The sequence below is a fragment of the Diceros bicornis genome, chromosome 19 (genome assembly GCF_020826845.1).
Source record: "Diceros bicornis minor isolate mBicDic1 chromosome 19, mDicBic1.mat.cur, whole genome shotgun sequence".
Classification (NCBI taxonomy): domain Eukaryota; kingdom Metazoa; phylum Chordata; class Mammalia; order Perissodactyla; family Rhinocerotidae; genus Diceros; species Diceros bicornis.
The window spans coordinates 28,486,079-28,508,771 of record NC_080758.1 but is presented as its reverse complement, the minus strand read 5'-3'; the positions used below and the strand labels follow the sequence as shown (position 1 = coordinate 28,508,771).

The 22,693-nt window shown below is 47.6% G+C and overlaps 1 protein-coding gene across 3 annotated transcripts; it reads left to right on the top strand.

Moving 5' to 3' along the window:
- Positions 1-898: 898 nt before the first annotated feature.
- Positions 899-21,894, top strand: C19H20orf96 (chromosome 19 C20orf96 homolog). Of its 3 annotated transcripts, XM_058563002.1 has the most exons (11): positions 902-1,063; positions 1,286-1,385; positions 1,951-2,068; positions 8,339-8,451; positions 13,459-13,617; positions 15,954-16,053; positions 16,955-17,112; positions 17,193-17,294; positions 17,451-17,537; positions 18,245-18,363; positions 21,542-21,894. In XM_058563002.1, the coding sequence occupies exons 2-11, from the start codon at positions 1,365-1,367 to the stop codon at positions 21,600-21,602; spliced, it is 1,038 nt and encodes a 345-aa protein (XP_058418985.1). In that variant the 5' UTR covers positions 902-1,063; positions 1,286-1,364; the 3' UTR covers positions 21,603-21,894. The 3 variants fall into 3 exon arrangements, with proteins under 3 accessions (XP_058418986.1, XP_058418985.1, XP_058418987.1); XM_058563003.1 differs by lacking the exon at positions 17,451-17,537 and having other exon boundaries at positions 899-1,063; XM_058563004.1 differs by lacking the exon at positions 8,339-8,451 and having other exon boundaries at positions 903-1,063; positions 1,951-2,076.
- The last annotated feature ends 799 nt before the right edge of the window (positions 21,895-22,693 follow it).

Genomic DNA, 22,693 nt, shown 5'->3' with positions numbered 1-22,693 from the left:
AAATCATACAGTATTTGTCTTTCTCCATCTGACTTATTTCACTGAGCATAATACCTTCAAGGTCCATCTGTGTTGTTGCAAATGGCACGATTTCATCTTTTTCTAATGGCTGAGTAGTATTCCATTGTATATATACATATATAAACGTATACGTATATATACATATATAACATACACATATAAAAATATATACATATAAAAATATACATATAAATATATTTATATATAAATATATACATATACATAAATATATACATATACATAAATATATACACATATACATAAATATATATGCAAATATATAAACATATATATACATTATATCACATCTTCTTTATCCATTCATCCATCAATGGGTACTTAGGTTGTTTCCAAGTCTTGCCTATTGCGAATAATGCTGCAATGAACACAGCAGTGCATATATCTTTTTGCACTAGTGTTCTTGTGTTCTTTGGATAAATATCCAGAAGTGGAATAGCTGGATCATATTTCTATTTTAATTTTTTTGGGGAATCTCCATACTGCTTTCCATAGTGGCTGCATCAATTTACATTCCCACTAGCAGTGTATGAGGGTTCCCTTTTCTCCACATCCTCTCCAACACTTATTTCTTGTCTTTTTAATAATAGCCATTCTGACAGGCATAAGGTGATATATCATTTCCCCAAGATTTTCTTAGTGAAATAGGAAGCAAAGAGTAAGGATGGAGAAGGAAGTAGAGGTTTAATAAGAGTGGAGAAAAACATCTTAATTCTTTAGGATGATGGGCGAGGCCCGCTGAGCGGTACTGAAACCGAGCTGAGAAGAATGTGGAGAGCCACATTTTGCTTTGAGAGATTAGTCCCTCTAGGCGCTCTGTAATCTGCGTCTGTTTCCTTGGAGACGGAGACAGGAGAGACGGCGTCGGGTCTCGCTGGGAAGTTTGAGTGGCTAGGGTTACCGCGAGATCCACGCTGAGACAAGGAAGTTGGAGAAGTCGAATAAATACGCATCCCAAGAGATCCGGGCCCCACGGACTCACGACTCTTCTTCCATTTTCCCCAATGGCGTGCATCTCTCCGAAGTAGGTAAAAGGAGCATCGCGGGGTGGTGGAGTGCGCATGCGTGCCCCCTTGCCTCGCGGGGTCCTCTCTCGTCCTATCTTTTGACCCCGCCCTCTCGCCGCCCACATCTCCCTGGCCCCGCCTCTGCGTGGCGCCCTCCCTGCTCCGGCTCCGCTCCGGTCCTTAGTAACTGCGGTTTTGGGTTCGAGACCCAACGTCTGTTTCACGTTTGCTGCTTGCAGCCCCATGAGTTGGGAATGATGGAAGTTCTTTCCCGCTGCAACTCTTTCCCGACCCAACCACTCTGGGATTCGCTCCACGATGCAGAAGTACCAGATTCTGGTGAGTACGTGAGGGCTAGAGTGGGGGTGGGGGGCTCGCTGACTCTGGGCCTGCGGTGTGCCTGCTCTCAACCCCTGCGGCGGTGAGTGTCCCGGGTGATAGAGTCCGGAGACCTGAATTCAGGCCCAGCTGTGTCACACATTTGTTGTGGGACCCGGGATGAGCCTGTCAACCTCAGTTTTCTCACCACTTTATCAGAATGTAAGGGTATATTATGCTGCTCTCTTAGTTATCTCTCATTGCTGCTGGGTCTTTTCCATGCCTTCTGTTTCTCACAGTTCTTAGCACCTCACAGCCTGGATGTGCTTAGTAAATTTTGGCTGGCTGATAAAAAAGTGATAGAATTACATTATGGAGCACTTACCACATGCTTTCCAAATACCATCTCTCGAAATTCTTGCATCAGCCTGTGGAGGTAGGTTTTATAAGTAGATCCAGTTTACAGGTGAGAAGATTGAGGCTCTGAGAGGTAAAGTCACTTGCTCAAGGTCACAGAAATCTGTAAGGGATGAAGCTGGGATTTGAACCCACCACGCTGTGTGACTGACTGAGTTATGTCTGGTAGGATTATGTTCCATGGCAGCGGTCCAAGCAGAAAACCAAGCCATCTACTCTGCCTCCAGTCCTTCAAACCACCGGCCGTAAGAAAAGCAAAATGAAGACTTTGACTAGCGTCCAGCCAGGTGGGCAGGTACCTGGGGGCTGGCGTGGGGGTTGGGAACAGGATAGAGTGGATGCTCTTGGCCCTTGAAGACATCATATATATTAGGGTAGGCTAACTGCTGTAACAAACAATCCCCAGATTTCAAGTATTAATACAGAAGCTTATTTCTCATTTATGTCAAAGTCCATTTGTGGATCTGGGTGGGAGAAGGTAATCTTTTCCACATGATCATTCAGGGATCCAGTCTCCTTCAACATTGTGGCTCTGACATTTTGTAAGGCCTTGAGGTTCTCTGCTGGATACTTCTGCATCCAGCTGGCAGAGAAGGAAGAGAGAGAGAGAGAGCAGGAATATGGATGATTTTGTGGGTAGTTTTTTCTTGGGGCCCAGACTTGAAGTGACACATATCACTCCCACTCAAAGTCCAGTGGCTGTAAATCATATGACCACCCCTAACCACAAGGGAAGATGGGAAATGTAGTCCAGCTGTGTGTCCAGGAGGAAAAGAAAACAGAGTTTAGTGAACCCAGGATAATCTCTGTCACATCATCGTCATGCCTTCCAGGGGAGTTCTGAGGCCTGGCTTAGGCAGACATGGGGTCAGATCTTGGCTCTGCCACTTACTCACTTGGGAAAGTCATTCATCTCTCTGAGCTTTGGTTTTCTGATTTATAAAATGACACTAGTACTTACCTCAGAGGGATGTTGTGAGAATTAAGTGAGAAGATCTATGTAAAGCATTGTTGCCAAAGCTTATCAGACCCAACACTCCTTTTAATAACAAATATTTTGTAATATTCCTTTAGCATCCTGAAATGAACCTCATAGATAATATAACCTACCTATGTATATAATTACAAAAGAAAAACCAATATAATGCCCTAACTGTAAAGTAAAGGAAAAATACAAGGAAAGTTATTCATACTTAAAGAACATATATTTCAGTATGTAAATGCTCAGGATGGACTGCACTAGAAGACATGATAAAGTAGTCAGGAGCTCGCTCATAGATGTAGAGTCACGGGCAACGTAACAGTTGCAAATGCAGATAGACGCATGGTGGGGCATCGGGGACTCCAATACTGAGGGGGATTTTTCATTGCAGTCATGATTTCCAAAGTGGTGCCCATCTCTTGGTAAAGTTATAAACAAAACAAAACACAGTCTTCCCTTGATTACAGCTGCTTTCTTGGAAAATTCAGCATTACAGTAAAACCCTGAAAAATATTCTTTGTGTTTATATGTAGAACAGTGTCAGGTTCTGGGATCAGATCATTATAAATAGGGTTTTCACCTACATCAGTATCTGGTAGGACTTTGGAAAGTCATGCAGGACACAGCAGAATTCTGTGTTCTGTGGGCGGTCCTGTTCTGGGGGATGTCTAGCATCCCCGGCCCCCACCCGCAGATGCCAGTAGGGCCCCCCAATATTTGTGGGAACCACACATCTCCCCTGCCAGTGTATCTCAAACGCCCCTGTTGAGAGTTGTAGATGTAAAATGATGAGCGCAGGGCCTGGTGGTGATGACAGAGTTGTTGTCTTCGGCCCTAGACCCTATTCAGACAGCATCTACAAGGAAACTCGTGCCCTTTTCTCTCACTGGGGAGGCAGTGAGATGTGTAACAGACACAAGAAGAACAAGAGCAATTAACATATACCGCAGGCACTTATTATGTGCCAGGTACCGTTCTCAGCACTTTACACGTGTCACTTCCTTGAATCTTCCCAACAACCCTGTGAGGTGGGTGCTGTCACTGTCACTTCCTCTTGCAGATGAGGCACAGACAGGTGTAACGCCCAAGTTCACACAGTTAGGAGGGGGCATAGCCAGGCTGTGACATTTGGCGGTTTGGCTCTAGGACCCACAGTTTTAACCACATATGGGTGGAGAGAGTGTGGGCACTGGGGAAATGCAGACCTGAGTTGGTGTTCCACTTTCCTTTCCTGCTCACAATTCCATCCAAGTTACCTATCCCAGCCTCAGTTTCCTTCCCTGGGGAAACGTGCACAAAGATTCCTGCCTTATGCAAGTGAAATAATCTGTGTAAATAATAATGATGAAAATAGCTCCCATTTGCTGAGGACTTATTTTGTGTCAGGCTTGGTTGTCTAGCCTCTTTCATTCATTCATTCGTGTATTCATTTAGCAGCAGCCATTTGCTCAGCCCCCATGTGCCTGGCATTGGGCTGAGTATTGTTGACTCATGGTGAAGGAGACAGATTGGGTGTCTAGCCTCAGAGGGTTCATGGTCCCAACCTCAAACATGTAACTACACAAAACTTTAAATACACTTGCGATAGAAGGAGGTCATCGTCTCATTCACTCCTTACAGTGACCTGGGAGATGGTGTCATCACCATTATATGGATGAGGAAACTGAAGCTTAGGTTGGTAACATGTCTTGTGCAAAATCATGTCCTTAAGGGCAGCTTTTGCGTATTAAAAAAGATAGATCAGCCGATTCCATCGAGATGGAGCAGCCCCATTCCTTCCTGGTCCTTCTTTTTACAATTAAAAAACCCTGGACATAACACAACAGACAAACATAGAAAGTAGAAGGTGGGCTGCCAGAGTGATGAGCGTACAGAGTCATCTGGCCTTCATGCTACATGTCAACAAGGAACTGTCTGCTAAAAAGAACATTAAATAAGATCCAGAGTAATATGTAAATCATCTAGGATACAATCAGAATCACTCATCATACTAAGAATACGGAAAATCATGACACGAATGAGAAAAGACAGATGCCAACACTGAGATGAATAATAATTATTTGACTGTTCTTGTTTACAGATGACATGACTGTCTACATAGAAAATCTTAAGGAATCTACTAAATATAAAAGAAACTAGAATTAATAAGTGAGTTCCTCAGGGTCTCAGGATACAAGCACAACACACAAAAATCAGTCACATTTCTATGTACTAACAATGAATATGTGGAAACCAAAATTAAAAACACGATACGTTTATAATCACTTCAAAGAAAATGAAGTTTTTAGGTATAAACTTAACAAAACATGTACAGGATCTTATGCTGAAAATTACATAATGCTAATGGAAGAAGTCAAAGAAGACCTAAATAAATGGAGAGACATTCTGTGTTCATGGATTGGAAGATTCACCATAGTAAAGATGTCAGTTCTTGATCTATATGTTTAATGCTATTCCTATCACAATTCCAGCAAGGATTTTGTAGACATAGGTTTATTCTAAAATTTGTGTAGAAAAGCAAAGTCCTAGAATAGATAAGACAATATTGAAAAAGGAGAATAACATGGAAAGAATCACTTTACCTGATATTAAGGCCTACTATATAGCTATAATAATCAAGACAGCATAGTATTGGCAGATAAATAGACACATAGATCAATGGAACAGAATAGAGAAACCAGAAATATAGCCACATAAATATGCCCAGCGATTTTTGACAAAGGTGCGAAAACAATCCAGTGGAGGCAAGAAAGCCTTTTCCACGAATGGTGCTGCAGCAATTGGACATCCATAGGCAAAAAAATGAACCTTGATTTAAGTCCGCAACTTATACAAAATGAACTCAAAATGTAAATGTAAAATGAAATTAAAATTAAATGTAAATGTAAAACTGTAAAACTTTTAGGAAAAAACACAAGAGAGAAAAATCTTTGGGATCGATGGCCAAGTGAAGAGTTCTTAAACTTTACACCAACAGCTTGATCCATAAAAGAAAAATGAAATAAATGGATAAGTTGGACTTCATCAAAATTAAGAACTTTTGTTCTGTTAAGACTCTGTTAAGAGGATGAAAAGACAAGCTACAGACTTGTAGAAAATATTTGCAAACCACATATCTGACAGAGAACTGCTGTGTAGAATTTATCAAGAACTCTAAAAACTCAACAGAAAAACAATTCAGTTAGAAAATGGGCAAAAGACATGAAGAGACATTTCACCGAAGAGGATATACAGATGGTAAATGAGCACATGAAAAGATGTTCACAACCATTATCCATTAGGGATGTGCTAGTTAAACCACAATGAGATGTCACTGTACACCTGTCAGAATGGCTAAAATGAAAAATAGTGATAACAGCAAATGTTGGCAAAGAGGAGAAAGTGGATCGTGCATGCTTTGCTGGTGGGAATGTAAAATGGTGCAGCCACTCTGGAAAAGAGTATGGCAGTTTCTAATGAAACTAAACATGAAGTTCCCATAGTGATCCAACAGTTGCACACTTGGGCATTTATTCCAGAGAAATCAAAACTTAGGGTCACACAAACCAGTGCATGAATGCTTCATAGCAGCCTTATTCATAATACCCCCAAACTGGAAACAGTCCAGATGTCCTCTAGTGGGTGAATGAACAAACTGTGGTACAACCATACCATGGAATACTATACAGCAATAAAAAGAAAAGAACTATTGATACACTCAATAACTTGGATGAATCTCCAGAGAATTGTACTGACTGAAAAAAGCCCAGCCCAGAAGTTCTATACTGTATGATTCCATTTATTCTGGGAATGACAAAATTATAGAAGTGGAGAACAGATTAGTGATTGCCAGTGGCTAGGGACAGAGGTGAGGCGAGGATGGTAAGAGTAGGGAAGTGGGTGTGACTCTTAAAGGCAACCTGAGCCATCCTTGTGGTGATCGAAATGTTCTTTGTCTTGCCCATTGTAATGTCAAGATCCTGTTGTGATATTGTTCTTAGTTTTGCAAGATGCTACCATTGGGTGAAACTGAGTTAAGGGTACCTAGGATTTCTCTGTAGTATTTCTTAAAACTACATATAACCTGAACTTATCTCAAAATTAAAAGTTTAATTAAAAGAAAAGATAAATCAGGGCTACTACCACTAATGAAAAGAAATACTCATTATTAAGGCTACAAATCTTCCTAAGTATTTAAGTTCAATTTACAAATCTTATAATTTTTATAAACACTTGTAAGAGGGATTTTAGAACTTTGTTAATTAAATTCCCCTAAACCTTTTAAGCTACATCGTAAAATTTAATATATTCATTTTCAGATAGTTCACTTGTCTGATTAACAAAAACCATTTGGTATTTAAATAATTCTTGTACATCTAATAAATAAACTTCTTAATATGGGTAATCTTATGTTCTCATAAAAGTTTTGGTAATTTGTACACATTTAATAAGAGTGTCTTAAACCTTTCAACTGAAATCTAAATCAGAATCTCATTTACACATTTTAAATTAGAACCACAAGATTAATCTATTAATCATTCCATCTCTTAAACAATATAATTAAATACCAGATATATACTGATAATTCATAACTTTCACACAAAATTATTGTAATTTACTTCATCACTTCAATACATAATACTAAAATTTTCCAGGGTTAAGGATATTGACCCATTAAAGAAATAAGATTTTTCTGAAATGCACTGGGCTGCACCTGGAGCAGGGATTTCGGTGGGGGCTGAGGATGCAGCTGCAGCATTTGTGATGGTTTGGGTGATTTGTCTCATGCTGGTGCAGGGCCCACTGAGAGGAAGCAGGGATTCTAAGAACTTGCCCTCCAAATGCCTTCTTCTGATCTGAATTATTTTCATATACTTCTTATCGGGCAGGAGCACATCCTTTATAGGTATTTCAGAGACAGCCAGTGGGAGTTTGGCATAGCTCCCAGGCCTTTGTCTGGTGCTGTGGTCCTGATCCCAATTCTCAGGTCATTAGTAATAATAAGTAATTAGTAATAATAACTAATGTATAGTCAGCACTGAAAATGTGTTAGGCACCATTCCAAACATTTTAAAGTATGGTAACTTCTTATGTAATCTTCACAACAACCCTATGAGGTAGGCACGATGATTATTCCTATTTTACAGATGGGGAAACTGAGGGACAGAGAGGCCATGTGACCTGCCCAAGGTCACACAGTTAGCAGAAGGCAGAGCCCAGATTCAAACCCAGGCTGTCTTGCTCATTTGTTCTTGCTTTTAACCCCTACCCCATCTGACCTTGCCACCGGCCAGGTGGGTGGGAGCGTTAGGGGTGCCTGGCCATCTCCCCTTGTTACCCCCTCCTTCCCTCTGTCCACACCCACAGTCACTGTGGTATGTGGAAGTGCCCAGGCTTCTCCATCCAGGCCCAGAGAGGGGCCTGGGAGCTTATTGATGGATGTGAGTTTCATCCTCTGTCTCACTGTCACACATTTTAAGGCTGTGAGTGGGTGGGGCTGGGACCTGGGCCATCTCTCATGGATGGTGCTTTCCCTGGACCTGACCCCAGGCCTGCCTGTACCCTCACTCTCTCTCTGCCCTTTCCCATGCCCTAGGGTTGCATTCCAAGCCCACCATGGCGATGACAAGCCAGCTGAGGAATCCACCAGAACTGCGAGGAGGGAATTTGGACTCTGGGAAGCTACAGGCCAACATCCGGCTAATGAGGGTGTGAGGAGCATCTCCACAGGCACCGGGACCCAGGACAGGGGTGGGGGGCGGCGCTAGCACACGTGCGCTGAGCACAGGTCAGGGGTGCCTGACCTGACTCATTTCCCCCCACAGCAACCTTGTGGGCACGCTTCTCATCATCCCTATTTTACAGATGGGGAAACTGAGGTGCAGGGAGATAAATGACTTGTGCCAGGTCACGTGGCTAGAAAATGGCAGTACCAGGGGTCAGAGCCAGTTAAGCAGTGTTTGCCGTTGTGTTTAAGATCAGGAGAACGATCAGAATCACTTTTTATGTCACTGCACTAGGAACACAATCTAGTGGCTTGTTCATTTTAAAATTTCCAGTAAATTCACCTTTCATGGAATACAGTACACCTTGAAGCAAGGCTTAGAAGCTTACTATTAAATTTTTCACATCAACTGATACAATTTTAGATAATTAATTTTCTCACCATCCCTTGTTTTTTATGGCTTCTGAACAATGTTTTGAAGTATTTGAAATGACTAAAAGAAGAGGAATCTTTAGTGTTCATAGCAGAAAGTAAAATAACTAAATAATATAAATATTATAAAATACTAGAGAAGAATTCTTAACTCCTTCAAGAAAGTTTTAAATAGCTCAGTGAACAATGATTACTACATAAAGAAATAGGGAAGAATTTGCTTTGAGATCTTTTTTCCCTTTAACCTTCAATTTTGTGAAATGGTTTAGAGGGTGGCCCAGTATTCTTAAAGGAGAAACTTAGATTTCTGATGTTATTTTTATCCTGACTTTAGAAGGGTTTATGTGTTTTCGTTTGAAACAAAACATGAACTCGGACAATCTGGCCTTAAAACCCGTGCTCCTAACCAGTTCCTGATACTGTCTCGTAATCATTCATTCGTTAGTTAGTCAACATGTATTTCTTGAGCGCCTACTATGTGCCAGGCCCTGTTCTAAATGTGAGGATTCCCCAGCAATGTGGTCTCTGACATTAGGGAGCTCACATTCTACTGGGGGAGACAGACAATAAACAAGACAACTAAATCCATAATATGTGTAATGACGATAAGAGTTCTGAAGAAGTATAAGGATAAGGTTAGGGGGCTAGAGAGGCACAGAGGAGAGAGTGGCTCTTTTAGGCAGGGTGGTCAGGGAAGGCTGCGAAGATGGTGACATCCGAGGGAGGAATGTTCCAGGCAGAGGAACTGCAAGTGCAAAGGCCCTTGGTGTGAGGTCGATGTGGCTGGAGCAGGTGATGAGGAGGAAAGGTGGGGGTGTAGGGGGTCATGGGGATAGGTCGTATGTGGCCCTGAAGTCCATGATTAGGCTTTGTGTTTTATGCCAAGTACGACAGGAAGACCCTGGAAGACTCTGAGTAGAGCAGGGACGTGATTTGACTTAGGTTTTCACAGGAGTCCTTGGGTTGCTGCTGTGTGGAGAATAGACTGTGGGCACAAAGGGGAAACAGAGGAAGGGAGCAGAAAATAGCTGGTTGGTTTGTTCTTGAAGATGGAGTAGGATCCTGACTCTGACTCTCAGCCTCAGGACAATTATTTATTCAATCTACAACTCTTGAGAGAGTGCCTGCTGTGTGTCAGGCACCATGCCGGGTGGTGGGGACACAACGGTGAACACAGAACTCAGAATTTGTGCTATTATGGAGCTTACACTTTAGTGGGGAGACACATAATAAATGAATTTAAAAAAACCCAAAGAATAGTTCATCCGTTTATTCAGCCCAGACTTATGGAGCTCCGGGCACTGTTCTATGTGCTGGAGATACCGCTGTGACAAAACAACAATGCCCCTGCCTCCTGGCTGTGACATTCTAGTGGGGGGGATAGACAAGAAACAAGATAATAAGAAAAATACCTGTTATGTTGGGTGGTGGTAAGTCCTAGGAGAAAAATAAATTGGCGAAGGGGAAGACATAATTACAAACTAGTTACATAATTACAAATTGGGGTAAGGGTCAGGAACAAAACAAAGCAGGGTTTCTACACTAGATCTGGCGGTCAGGGAAGATCCATTTCTAGGATTGAGGTCGGTAGTTCTACCGTTTGTCGGACCACCTGGGTATGGGCTGTGTGTTAATCTGGATTCCTGGTGCCAGCCCCAGGATGCTGGCTCAGTGGGCCTGAGGCTTGGAGACTGGTATTTTTCACAAGATGCTTCTGGTCCCTGTGAGCCATATTTGGGGGATATTTTGGTCTGGAGTTGTGAAGGCAAAAGAGTGGAGTGGCTAGGAGCCCAGACTTCAAGGATAACAGCTCTGCCATGTGTGACCCTGGGTAAGTTACTGAATCTCTCTGACTCTGGGTTTCTGCTTCTATAAAGTGCGGCTAATAATATTGCCAAGTGAGGTAGTGCGTGTGAAGTGCTTAGCACAGTTTTGGACACATAATAAGCACTCCATAGGTTTGCACTATACTTGTATTATTACGTGAGGACTATGGGAGCCGAGGGCTAGGAAGGGGTAGTTTCTTTTTTTTTTAAAGATTTTATTTATTTATTTTTTCCCCCCAAAGCCCCAGTAGATAGTTGTATGCCATAGCTGCACATCCTTCTAGTTGCTGTATGTGGGACTCGGCCTCAGGATGGACAGAGAAGTGGTGCCTTGGTGCGCGCCCGGGATCTGAACCCGGGCCACCAGCATCGGAGCGCGCTCACTTAACCACCAAGCCACGGGGCCGGCCCAGGAAGGGGTAGTTTCTAGCAAAGGACACAGAAATGAAGAAGAACAGAAGGAATAAAGAACGGAGTGCATAGATATGGCAGAGGTGGAGGGCTAGCGCTGGTGAGAGAATAGTGGTCCCCTCTCCTCCATGGGGGATACATTCCAGGACCCCCAGTGGATGCCTGAAACTACGGATAGTGCCAAACCCTATATATACTATGTTTTCTCATATACATGAGAAATAAAGTTTAATTTATAAATTATAAAGTTTAATTTATAAATTAGGCACAGTAAGAGATTAACAACAATAACTAATAATAAGATACAACAATTGTAACAATATACTCTTTTTTTTTTTTTTAATTTTTATTTATTTTCCCCCAAAGCCCCAGTAGGTAGCTGTACATCATAGTTTCACATCCTTCTAGTTGCTGTATGTGGGACACGGCCTCAGCATGGCCGGAGAAGCAGTGCGTCGATGCGCGCCCGGGATCTGAACCCGGGCCGCCAGCAGCGGAGTGCGCGCACTTAACCGCTAAGCCACGGGGCGGGCCCAGTAACAATATACTCTTATAAAAGTTACTATAGGGGCTGGCCCGATGGCCTAGTGGTTAAGTTCGAGCGCTCCGCTTTGGTGGCCCCGGGTTTGCAGGTTTGGATCCCGGGCGTGGACCTACACACCACTCATCAAGCCATGCTGTGGCGGCATCCCACATACAAAATAGAGGAAGATGGGCACAGATGTTAGCTCAGGGACCATCTTCCTCACCAAAAAAAAAAAAAAAAGTTATTGTGCCATACGATTTTTTTTCTTTCCTTATTAAGTTGAGAACTTTCACTTTTTCACTGAAAGGAAGCACTTCATGGCTTCTCTTTGGCATATCCGAATTGCCGGCATCACTACCCTTGTGCTCTGGGGCCAAGTAAAATAAGGGTTACTTGAACACGAGCACTGTGATACAGCCACAGTTGATCTGATAACCCAGACGGCTACTAAGTGACTAACGGGCAGGCAGCGTACACAGTGTGGACGTGCTGGACAAAAGGATGACTCACGTCCTGGGTAGGATGGGGCAGGACAGTGTGAGATTTCATCACGCTACTCAGAATGGCATGCAATTTAAAACTTATGAATTGTTTATTTCTGGAATTTTCCATTTAATATCTTCGGACCTTAGTTGACCGTGGGTAACTGGAACCTCGGAAGGCGAAACCTCGGATGAGGGGGACTACTGTAGTATCAGCTACTGTTCACTGAGTGTGCACTGTGTTCGAGGCACTGCCACTGAGTGGCTTAGTTGTGAATATTGTCTCATTTGTGTTTCACAGCAGCTCTCTGAAGCGGGTGTTAGTTTCCTAACCTGTAGAATGAGTGTAGCAGGGCGCTGGGAGGCTCACTGACTTGCCCAGGTTCCCGTAGGTGGTAAGTGGCATAGCAGGTATTTGAACCGAGGTGTATCTAGGCCTGACATCAAAGTCTTAATCACTCTGAGGTTCAGCCATGCTTTGCAGCTTTAAGCCCACTCAGTTCTGTGCCTCAGTGTAGTGGAAAGACAGACGTGGGGAGTCAGAAGTCTGCATTTCCAGTTCTGCTGCCACCACTTCCTGGCTGTGTGACTTTGGGCAAGTCACTTAACCTGTCTGAGCTTCCGCCTAGCATTAAAATAGAGTTAGTAAACATAGAGCTGTTGGAGGGTGAACTGACACTGTGTGCCATGTGCTGAGTGAGGTACAGTGCCCGACACATGGTAGGCCCTCAACAGTTGTTATTATTATTATTATTATTGTAGATTTTGTGTACCCACCAAGGGTGACCTTAGACGAGTCACTGAACCCCTCAGACCCTTATTGTTTGCACAGGGGCATTGTAGGAAATGAGAGGTACTCACTCAGCTACCTGACGAGAAGTGGGAGGGCTTATCATCCCCTCTCCCTCCCTGCTTCCCTTCCAGACGTGGCCGTCACCTCTGCCACCTTCTTATCCACATGGGGCATTTTCTGTTATGATCACCACTATCTTTCACTGATTCTAAGAAGCCATTGATAATAAGGCATACCTTTATTTTATTTACTCACTACTGAGATATTTGTCTGTTAGATTGTGACACACCACCAATTGTAAGATGCATTCCCACCTCAGAGATGTAAAATTATGGGAAAATGGGCATTTCAGAGTGGATGGAAGAGTTGTAGGTGCTCTGACCTGCAGACAATGGGGTCGCATTTACCAGTCGAGGCCACAAGGGGGCGGGTGTGCGGCGGGAGGGAAGTGGTCCCCAGGCTCCCGGAGGTTCTGGTCGTCGCGGCAGCACCGCCTCGCTTTCCCTTCTCTCCTCCTGCAGAAGATGCTTAGGAACTCGCAAACCTCACTCCAGGAGCGCCGCAAGCACGAGGACTTCCTCACCAAGCTCAATGGGGAGCTGATCAAGACCATCCAGGACATGGAGGACAGCTGTGCCGAGAGACTGCGCGCGATGCTGCAGCAGCAGGACATCCTCGCGGTGAGGCCCCACGGTGGCCTCACAGCCCCGCCTCTGCCCTCTGCACTGCGGTCCTGCCCTCCCCGGCAGCGCCCTCCTGAGCGCTCGGGTGCCCTCTCCCGGCCTCTCCCGGTCAGTTACACAAGCTGCTTCCTCCATCTGGAAGATAAATCTCTTACACACTTCGCCCCACCTCCCTGGTCTTTGGAATCAGACGGAGATGGGGGGCTCATCCCAACGTCTTTGAGGTGACTCAAAGTCTACATCTGAGCTCTGTGAAATGAGGCACAATAGCGCCTACCGCAAAGGAGGGTTGTACTTGGCACACAGTAGGTGTGCAAGAGAAAGTATCTGCTACCACCACCAGCATTCACACATGCTTATATGGTGTAATACTGAGTGCTGTGTATATATTCGTATAATCCTTACAACAACCCTGTGGGGTGGGCATTATTATTGTTTTTATTTTACATATGAAGAAATGGAAACACAGAGAGGCTAGGTGACTTGCATAAGGTCACCCAGCTACCAAGGGTCAGAGCTGGGATTTGAACCCAGGCAGTCTGGTGGCAGGATCTGTGTTCCTTCCGCCATGCTGTGATTACCACCCTCACTCAGTGGTGGCACTTATGGTCTGTGGGTGAAGAGTGGCTTTGGAGAGCCGGAGGAACATCCTCTGCCTCCTCTAGGAGAGACTTGGTGAAGCTGTGGGGAGAGGGCTGAAAGTTCACAGGGGACCCGGGAGTTTGGGCTGGAGAAGAATCAGAGAAAATGGTTTAATGGAGAAGTAATTCCCCTCCGACTGCAGTCTGCCCAGGGAGAAGAGGGACTGAGCTCACCTGGAGCCTGTGAGATGAAAAGAAAATGCAGACTTCTTGGGGACTTAATTGGTCTGCTGGGGCTGCCATAACAAAATACCACAGACCGGGTGGCTTAAATGACATAAATTAATTTTCTCACAGTCTGGAGGCTGAAAGTCCAGGATCTGGGTGCCAGCAGAGTTGGTGTGTGGTGAGGCCTCTCTCCTTGAGCTGCAGATGGCCGCCTTCTTGCTGTGTCCTCACATGGCAGTTCCTCTGTACATGCGTGGAGAGAGAGAGATCTCTGGTGTCTCTTCCTCTTCTTCTAAGGACGCTAGTTTCAGAGTAGAGCCCCACCCTTTGACCTCATTAAACCTTAATTACCTCCCTAAAGGCCCTGTTTCCAAATAGAGTTACATCAGGGGTGGGGGGTTAGGGCTTCAACATACAAATTTGAGGAGGGGCACAATTCAGTCTATAACAGAGACCAAGGGTGTATAGAGTTACTCAGCCCAAGGAAACTTAGTAGATAGAATATTCTCCAAACCTAGATAAAGTCGTTGTCTGATTTTCCTCCGTTGAGCCATTTCTACATTTTTCATTCATCCTGAGAGCTTCCTATATATGAACCCTTGGAAAACAGCGATCAGTGGGACACCTCGTCCACACCAAGCTCTCATTCTAGTGTTGTCACAGGCAGGCAGAAAGCCTTTTTTGTGTACCGTGATGGGGATGGGGGACTTGGGGAGCTTTGAGGGGCCTTCTAACACAGACATGGGAGGATCAGGAAGGCTTCTTGGAGAAAGGGATGCTTGAGTCGAAACCTGCGGAAGACAGTGCTAACTGGTAGAGAGCAAGCGAGTGTTCCAGGAAGAGGAAATGGGTACATAAGGCCTGGGGTGAGAGGGAGCGTAGCTGGCTCAAGGAGCCACATGTTGATTGCTGGATGATAAGGTGTGAGAAAGGGATCAGAGAGAGATGAGATTGGCCCAGGCCAGATGGAGGAGGGCCTTGTCAGCCAAGGTTAAGAGTTTGGACCTTATTTACAGGGCAGAGGGCAGTCATTGGAGGGTTTTAAATAGGAGAGGGATGTGGCCAGCTGTTTCTTTAAAGGAAGATCATTCTGGCTGCTGTGTGGAGAGTCAATCAAAGGAGGACCAGTTAGGAGTAGCTCTTGTAATATTTCAGACAGGAGGTGAAGAGAACTTGAATAAGATAGTGGCAGTGGGGATGGAGAGAAAGGCACAGCTATGAGGGCTGATGTGGGGATAAAATCCATTCTTGGTGTCACTTGGTGACATTTTGGATGAGAGAGGGGAGTAGGGACTGATGCCTGGGTGTGTGGTAGGGCCATCGGCTGAGGTGGGTGGTGGGAAAGGGGAAGGTTTGGAGGGGGTAGGGTGGTACGTGACTGCTTTCCAGCCTCTGGTCGGGTTCCTGGGCCTGGGAATGGGTCTGGCTTTGGGGACTCCTCTGAGGAAGTGCTGAGTCCCCCGAGAGCCATGCTTTGGCAGCGCCAGCAGAGGCTGGGGGTGAGCTGACCCAGCACCCCCACAGACCGTCGTTGACATCTTGGACAGCTTCAACAAGAAGAGTCTGCAGCAGATGAAGCGTGAGCTTCAGGAGTGGCAGGAGAAGGAGGAATCCAAGATGAGCTGTAAGAGTCCCTGGGGCGAACTCCCTGATCCTCACCCACCCCTTGGGGAGGTCAGCTGCAGGGCATTCACCAGGTACCTTCCTTTCAGAAACCATCAGGCCCGTCACCTCCCCTCTCAGGCAGATGGAATTACTAAGATGCAGAGCTAGTAGCTACTTAGTGAGCACTTAGCACCTGCAGGCCCCATGTGTCTTCATTTTTGTGGGCACACTCTCAGTCATTACAACTACCTGGGAGGGAGGGACTGTTCTCCCATTTTGTAGATGAGGAAACTGAGGCTAAGGGAAGTGAGGTAGCCTGCTGAAGGTTATGTGGCTAGGAGCCAGAATCCAATCCCAGCCTGCCAAGTTCCCTCTTTTGAGTCTGTGGCTGGGCCAAGTCCCAGGTCTCCTGGCTTCCATCCCGCTGAGCCCATGGTTTCTTTCCCCTGAGCAGACTAGAAGCCCTCTGAGGGGAGGGGCGGTGTGTCAGGCAGCCTCTCACTGTGGGGCTCCCCTCCATGGAGGAAGGCAGGATTGGCTTTGTCTTAATCCTGCTGTGGTTGTGTCTTGGGAGTCAGTGTCACCCCATCTCTCTGGGCTCGTTGCCTTGGGGGCTTCTGTATGAGGAGACTGAGGTCCAGAAAGGGACAGTCTTGGTGAGGGTCACGCAGTAAGTCAGTGGCAGAGCTGAGACTGGTCCAGGGATCTTGCACCAGTTTAATCTCTCTTTCCTACCCAGTGTTGTGTTTTCTTCTGCGGGGGTGACAGACTCCCTAGGGGCTTAACTTTTCACCACCTCCCTGCCTGTGTGAGCTTGCTTCAGCCCAGACCCCAATCGGCCAAGGAGAGCTTTGCCTCCTGGATCTCCTGGGAGGGGTCCTTGAGGGAGCATCCTGCCTCTTGTCTCCTGACCCCTCCAGACCTGGAGCAGCAGGTGGAGCAGCTGAATGGCAAGATCGAGAAGACCCAGGAGGAGGTGAGCTTCCTGAGCACTTACATGGACCATGAATATCCCGTCAAGTCGGTCCAGATTGCCAACCTTGTGCGCCAGCTGCAGCAGATGAAGGACAGCCAGCAGGTGGGTGAGCCCCGGGCCCCGCCCCGCTGGACCGTGCGGGAGGCAGGTCTGGTGGCGAGCACTCTCCTGCTGACCCCCAGGATGAGTTGGATGACCTTGATGAGATGCGCAAAGTGGTCCTGGAGTCTTTGTCCCAGCAGATTCAGAAGAAGAAAAAAAACCTTCTGAGGGCTCTGGTGGTGGTGAGTAGCCAGCGGCTGTGGCGGGTATCGAGGTCCTGCGCCCACCTCTGCTTTCTTCCCGGTGCTCTGCCTCCAGGCTCCCTGCACCCCCACCGGTCTGCCATGCACTGCTGCCCCAGAAGAGGGACTTGGGTCAGACCTCTCCTTCCTCCACAGAAAACCCAGTATCCCTATCAGGAGGCTCTCCTGCAGAAGATTTGGGATAGCCAGAACATGCTGAAATGCGTGGGCAAGTTCAGAGAAGTGAGTGGGCAAGGAAGGCGATGGTCTGTCTGTGAGGGAGCAGGAGGGTGGGGGGTCCCCGGGACCTGTGGGAGTCAGGCTTGTCCTTACCTGGTGCTCAGGAGGTCTCCAACTCTGGTGTTGGCCTTCCTCCTTGCCAGTGCCATTACTGTCACTCATCATTCATCTGAGAAGGAGATTGGTGCCGGCCCAGCCTTCGCCTCATTGACCAGCATCCCTGCTCATGACCCATTAGCACCGTCACCAGGCATCACCCACTCAACCATCATTTTACTGTCGTTACCCACCCCCTATCATCACCTCCTAATTCTTGTCATTGACTGTCACTCATTGGCAGTGTTAATGCACTTCACTGTCACCAGCCTCTTGCATTAATTGTCATTATCTTGCACCTTCATCAGCTATCTGTGTGAGTGGCCTTCACCGTCTCTGCCAGCCCCCATTAAACCTCATTGTCAAGTACTGCCACCCCTTTGCCACCTGTCTCCATTCTCCAGGACCCCTCACCTTTTGCAGCACCAGCAAACATTGTTGCTACCTTGTGAGCGGCCCCGCCCTGCGTGGAGAGGCCCTTCTCTAGGGTCCGGGGAGTCCCAGGGGCAAAGTCCAGGCTTTTGCCCTTTACTCCTCACCCGTTTTGCCCTTTTCTCCCTTTGGTTGGGGGACATTTGGCTTCTTACTCTCCCTGGCTGTGCCTCTCTCCTCAGTGTATCAGCCAGCTTGAGGAGGAAATACCCACATTAAGGGCCGAGGTGGAACAGCTCCGAGCCCAGATCCGGGAACCCCGAGAGATCATATTTGCAGACGTTCTGCTTCGGAGACCCAAGTACGTGATCTTTTTGCAGCTGCCTCTTAAACCAGCCATGCTGCGGGCTCGAGACGGCTCTGTGTTCTCGGGAAGGCAGCCTGGGGTAGAAGGCAGAACCCCGGAAGGGAGGCGGGAGACCTGGGTTTTTGCCTGGGCACCGCCACTGACCACGTGGCAGATGTGGCCTTTTCCATCTCTGGGCCTTAGTGTCGCGTCTGTGCACAGCAGGCTGAGGTAGGTAATCTCTGTGGACCCTTCCAGTTCCCGGATTCCATGTTCCAACCAAGCAGGTGCACCCCTAAGCTCCTGGGTGTTCAGGAAGGTGGAGTGGAGTGGGGTGGTGGGCTCCAGGGAAGAATGGCCTGGAAGACACACTGCAAGGAGGGAAGGATGTCCTCCCTGCCTGGCAGACTTCTGAGCCCCAAAGAAAGAAGTGTCTTCCTTCCCAAACCAGTTCTCTGCCTGCCCTCCCTGGGCTTGGGCCTTTCTGGCTGAGCTTGGGGGTCCCGCCGGGCCAGGCGTCTCCATGATGACACAGGACCCTGGGGCACTGTGATTCATGTGGGACAGATCCTGGTATTTGAGAATTATTTGATTTTTCTTCTTCTTAGCCTCCGTGTCTCCTTCTCCTCCTGTCCCTTTCCTTCCTTGTCCTCTTCTTTTCCTTAAAAAATACTGTCAAATCTATGAAGCCCCGGGCATCGTGAGTGTAAACAACACTTGGCTCTGCCACTGCGGAGCCAAGGAAGGACCAGACATTAATCGATAACGAGCCACAAATGAGTGTCCAGTTCAGCTGAGCCAAGAGCTGGTGAAGGAGAGGTACCCGGTGCGGGAGAGCACGTCCCGACGCCGAGTCTGGGGTGGTGACGGAAGGTTTCCCTGAGAATGTGCCACTTGAGCTGAGGTCTGAAGGTGTGTAGAAGTTCACTAGGCAAAGGGGGCTGAAGGGCGAGCTGAAGGAAGAGCGTGGCTAGGTGGTGGTCCTGGGGACTCGGGGATTAATGAGGAGGCACCATCGTCCCTGTCTCAGCTCTGAACACATTGAAATAAGCCTGGAAGGGGTAGGGCCGACGCGGGCCAGGTTGTGACTTTTATTCTTAAAAAACCTGTTTTAGAGAATGCGGCTTATTTCTCCTGGCATGTTGGCTTCTGAATATTGAACCTAGAATTAGGCAAAGAGAGCTACCTGGCCAGCTACCTGGGAGCAGAGGAGACTGTAGTCCTGGCGGGCTGCTGGTTGTTGAGAGAGGACAACAGCCCCGCCCCTGTGCCTCCTCCATCTCTCTACCCTTCAGGTAGCGGTGCCCCCTGCCAGGGGCAGAGTGAGTGAAGGGGCGAGGAGAGGCCAGAGCAGTGTGCTCCTTGATGCTCCTTCCACGTGGAAGGAAACACCAGAAGAGGAAGAAGCTTCCCCCCCTGAAAAGTGGGAATGGCATGCTGCTAACAGAGCTTCTGCAGCCAGAACACCCGTAGGAATCAGCTGGAGATCTTATTAAAAAGCAGATTCCAAATCAGTAGGTCTGGAGTGGGGCTCAAGAGCGTGCATTTCTAAGGAGCTCTCAGGTGACGCTGAGGCTGCCGGTCTCTGGACCACGTGTGGAGCAGTGAGGCTGTGAAGGACCTGTGGTAGGAGGGAGGTGGGTGTTTCCGTGCAGCCGAGCGAGGCCAGTGTGGCTGGAATGCAGAGGGACAGGGAGAGTAATAGGGACCTCCGTGCAGTGCCCTGTGGGTCAAGGTGGGAGTTTTCTACTTGATCCTAAAAGCAAGGAGTTTTTAAGCTGAACGGTCAACATCAGATTTGTATTTAAAAGAAGTCGCTTTGCACAGAGCCTGGGGAAGAGATTGGAGAGGAGCCAGAGTAGGTGCTGGGAGCCCAGGTGGGTGTGATGGCAGTTTGTCCAGGGGAGAGTTGGGAGTGGCTTGGCCAAGGTGGGTGACACAAGAGACAGGAGAAATAGGTGGACGGGAGACATATTTAAGAAAGTAAAGTCTGTAGGACTTGGTGATGTTTGGATGTGGGAGGTACAGGACAGGGAGGTGTTGAGAATGACCCCTAGGTTCCCAGCTTTTGTAACAGGGTGGGTGGTGGTGTCAAATCCAGAGATAGGAAGACGGGGGACGGGGCGAAGGATACGTATAGATGTCAGTGCAGTTGAGAGTTGACGGGGCCGTTCAGCTTGTTTTACGTGAGACCTCAGCGTGGAGCCGTCACACAGGCCCTGAGTATGTGAGTGGGACCTCAGGAGACAGATGCTGGCTGGAGATGAAAATTTGGGCATTGCCAGTATAGAGATGCATTTGTTTTTTTTTTACTATTATTATGAAAAATTTCAAAAATACAGAAAAGTAGAGAGAATATTATAATGAATACTGAATTTCCCATCTACATTTAGAATTTGTTATATTTTTGCCGTATTGGCTTCATCTTCATTCCTTCCTTTTTTTTTTTCTGAGGTATCATAAATTCAGACCTCCTGACGTTTCATGCCTAAATACTTCGGAGTGCATGGGTGGATTATTGAAACCATGAGAGGGGATGAGAGAACTGGGAGAGAGTGGAGAGAGGATGTAATCCTGCAGCCCCGTAAATGTGCCAGTCACTGAGTTGGAGAATGTATAGCAGACGGAACCTGTCTCTCTTGCTACCTGTATGGACAGAATAACGCCTGTCATTTACTGAGCACTTCCTACACGCTGGCACGATCCCATTTAATCCTCCTACCAACCACCGAGGTGTGACCCCTTTGACAGATGGGGAAACAGGCCACCAGGGTCTGTCACATAGTGAATGCTTGTGACATAAGTGCCAACTGAAGGAGTGAAGCTCAGAGAGGAGAAGTAGTATGCTCAAGGTGACACAGAGCCGGGTTTCCAAACTAGTCATCCTGACTCCAAAGAGAGTGCTCATCCTGAGGGGCCTCAGCATTTCAGAGCTGAGTTCCTGCTCCCTCTTGACCTTGGCCCTCTGTAGGGGAACATTACCTGTCAAACCCATTCCTTTTTCATTTTTGATGTGTGTGCGTGCGCGTGTGCACAGTCGGGCTGCAAGGTCACAGGTTGTGTTTTGGAATGGGGCTCACCAGGTGGGTGCCAGTGTTCTAAAGAGCAGGGCTCCCCGGGGACATGCTCCCCCACCTGCAACTGTGGCGCCCCTGCTTGGCCTCTCACACCCCACTTTGCTCTTCCCTACCAGGTGCACCCCAGACATGGACGTCATCCTCAATATCCCTGTGGAAGAGGTGCTACCCTTCTAGATGGCGGGGTCATGGGCTGCCCCTCTGTCCCTGCACTCTCTTCCCCACACCTGGAGCCTTGAGTCATCTCCTTCCAAGACTACGTCCCCATTCAGACCCTGGTCTGCAGTTCTTCCCTCCCTCCCTCCCTTCTCTCCCTCCATCCCTCCCTTCTTTCCTCCCTCCCTCCCTCCCTCCCTTTTTCCCTTCCTTTCTCCCTTCTTCTGGTTAGTGCTGCTGCTTGGGCCAGGTGGGAATTCCCAAAGGAAAGTCTGCCTGTTCCATTTTACCAATAAAGCTGGATTTCCATTGCTCTTTGCCATGTCTGGGGGTTCCAGCTAGGCCTTGTAGAAGATGTGGTAGGAATGGACTGTCTTAACATAGGGCAGCTGTGCTGACTGCACCTGGGGCTCAAAACTTCTCGAGAAATGCCGGAGTGACCCCCTATCTGAGTCTCTGTGGCTCTGTGGCTCTGGGCCACCTTCTCCCTGGTGCAGTGGGAGCCCAGTTTCCCTCCCAGTTTGTACCCAGACCTGTTGAGGACAGTGCCAGGGTGGAGGGGACACTCTTTGAGTTTGATACACCCGGAAACTTGCTGGGCCTTCATTGCTGGTGGCCGTCTCTCTTCTAGTCCAGCTGTCTGTCTGTCCGGGGCCTCCACCCCACCTGCATATGGACGTGAATACAAACTGATACTCAGCTGCGTGGTTAGCCACAGTTCCCCACCACATGCTCCCTGGGGCGGACTTACAGATGTGCCGCCCAGACCCACCTTCTGGCAGGGACCTGCTGCTCCAGTTCCCGGAAGTGCTGTGGGCAGGTGTCCTTCAGCTGTCAGACCCTTCACGGTTTGCCCCGGCTGCAGAGAGCCACTTCACCCAAGGTCAGGCCCCTTCCCACATCCGAGGAATGCTCGATGTGCAGGTACCAGAGGCCCAGCCATCTTGGCCTAACTTGGGACAACTCTGAAGGGCTGTTCTGGCTCCAGAACTCCTGTAGGGCGGGCTGAAACTGTCCTTGGGCTGGCATTGCAGCTCCACTTCCCCTCTGCGTAGTCCTGCGCACTCCTCTGCCCTTCCTCGGTTGTTGATTCCAAGGGCACTCCTTAATAC

Bases quoted from the DNA above. Each gene is read 5' to 3' on its own strand.
- C19H20orf96 (XM_058563002.1), top strand. From the start codon at position 1,365: ATGCAGAAGTACCAGATTCTG. The intron at 13,618-15,953 runs GTGAGGCCCCAC...GCACCCCCACAG, and splicing joins AGCAGCAGGACATCCTCGCG to ACCGTCGTTGACATCTTGGA. The intron at 18,364-21,541 runs GTACGTGATCTT...CTTCCCTACCAG, and splicing joins GTTCTGCTTCGGAGACCCAA to GTGCACCCCAGACATGGACG.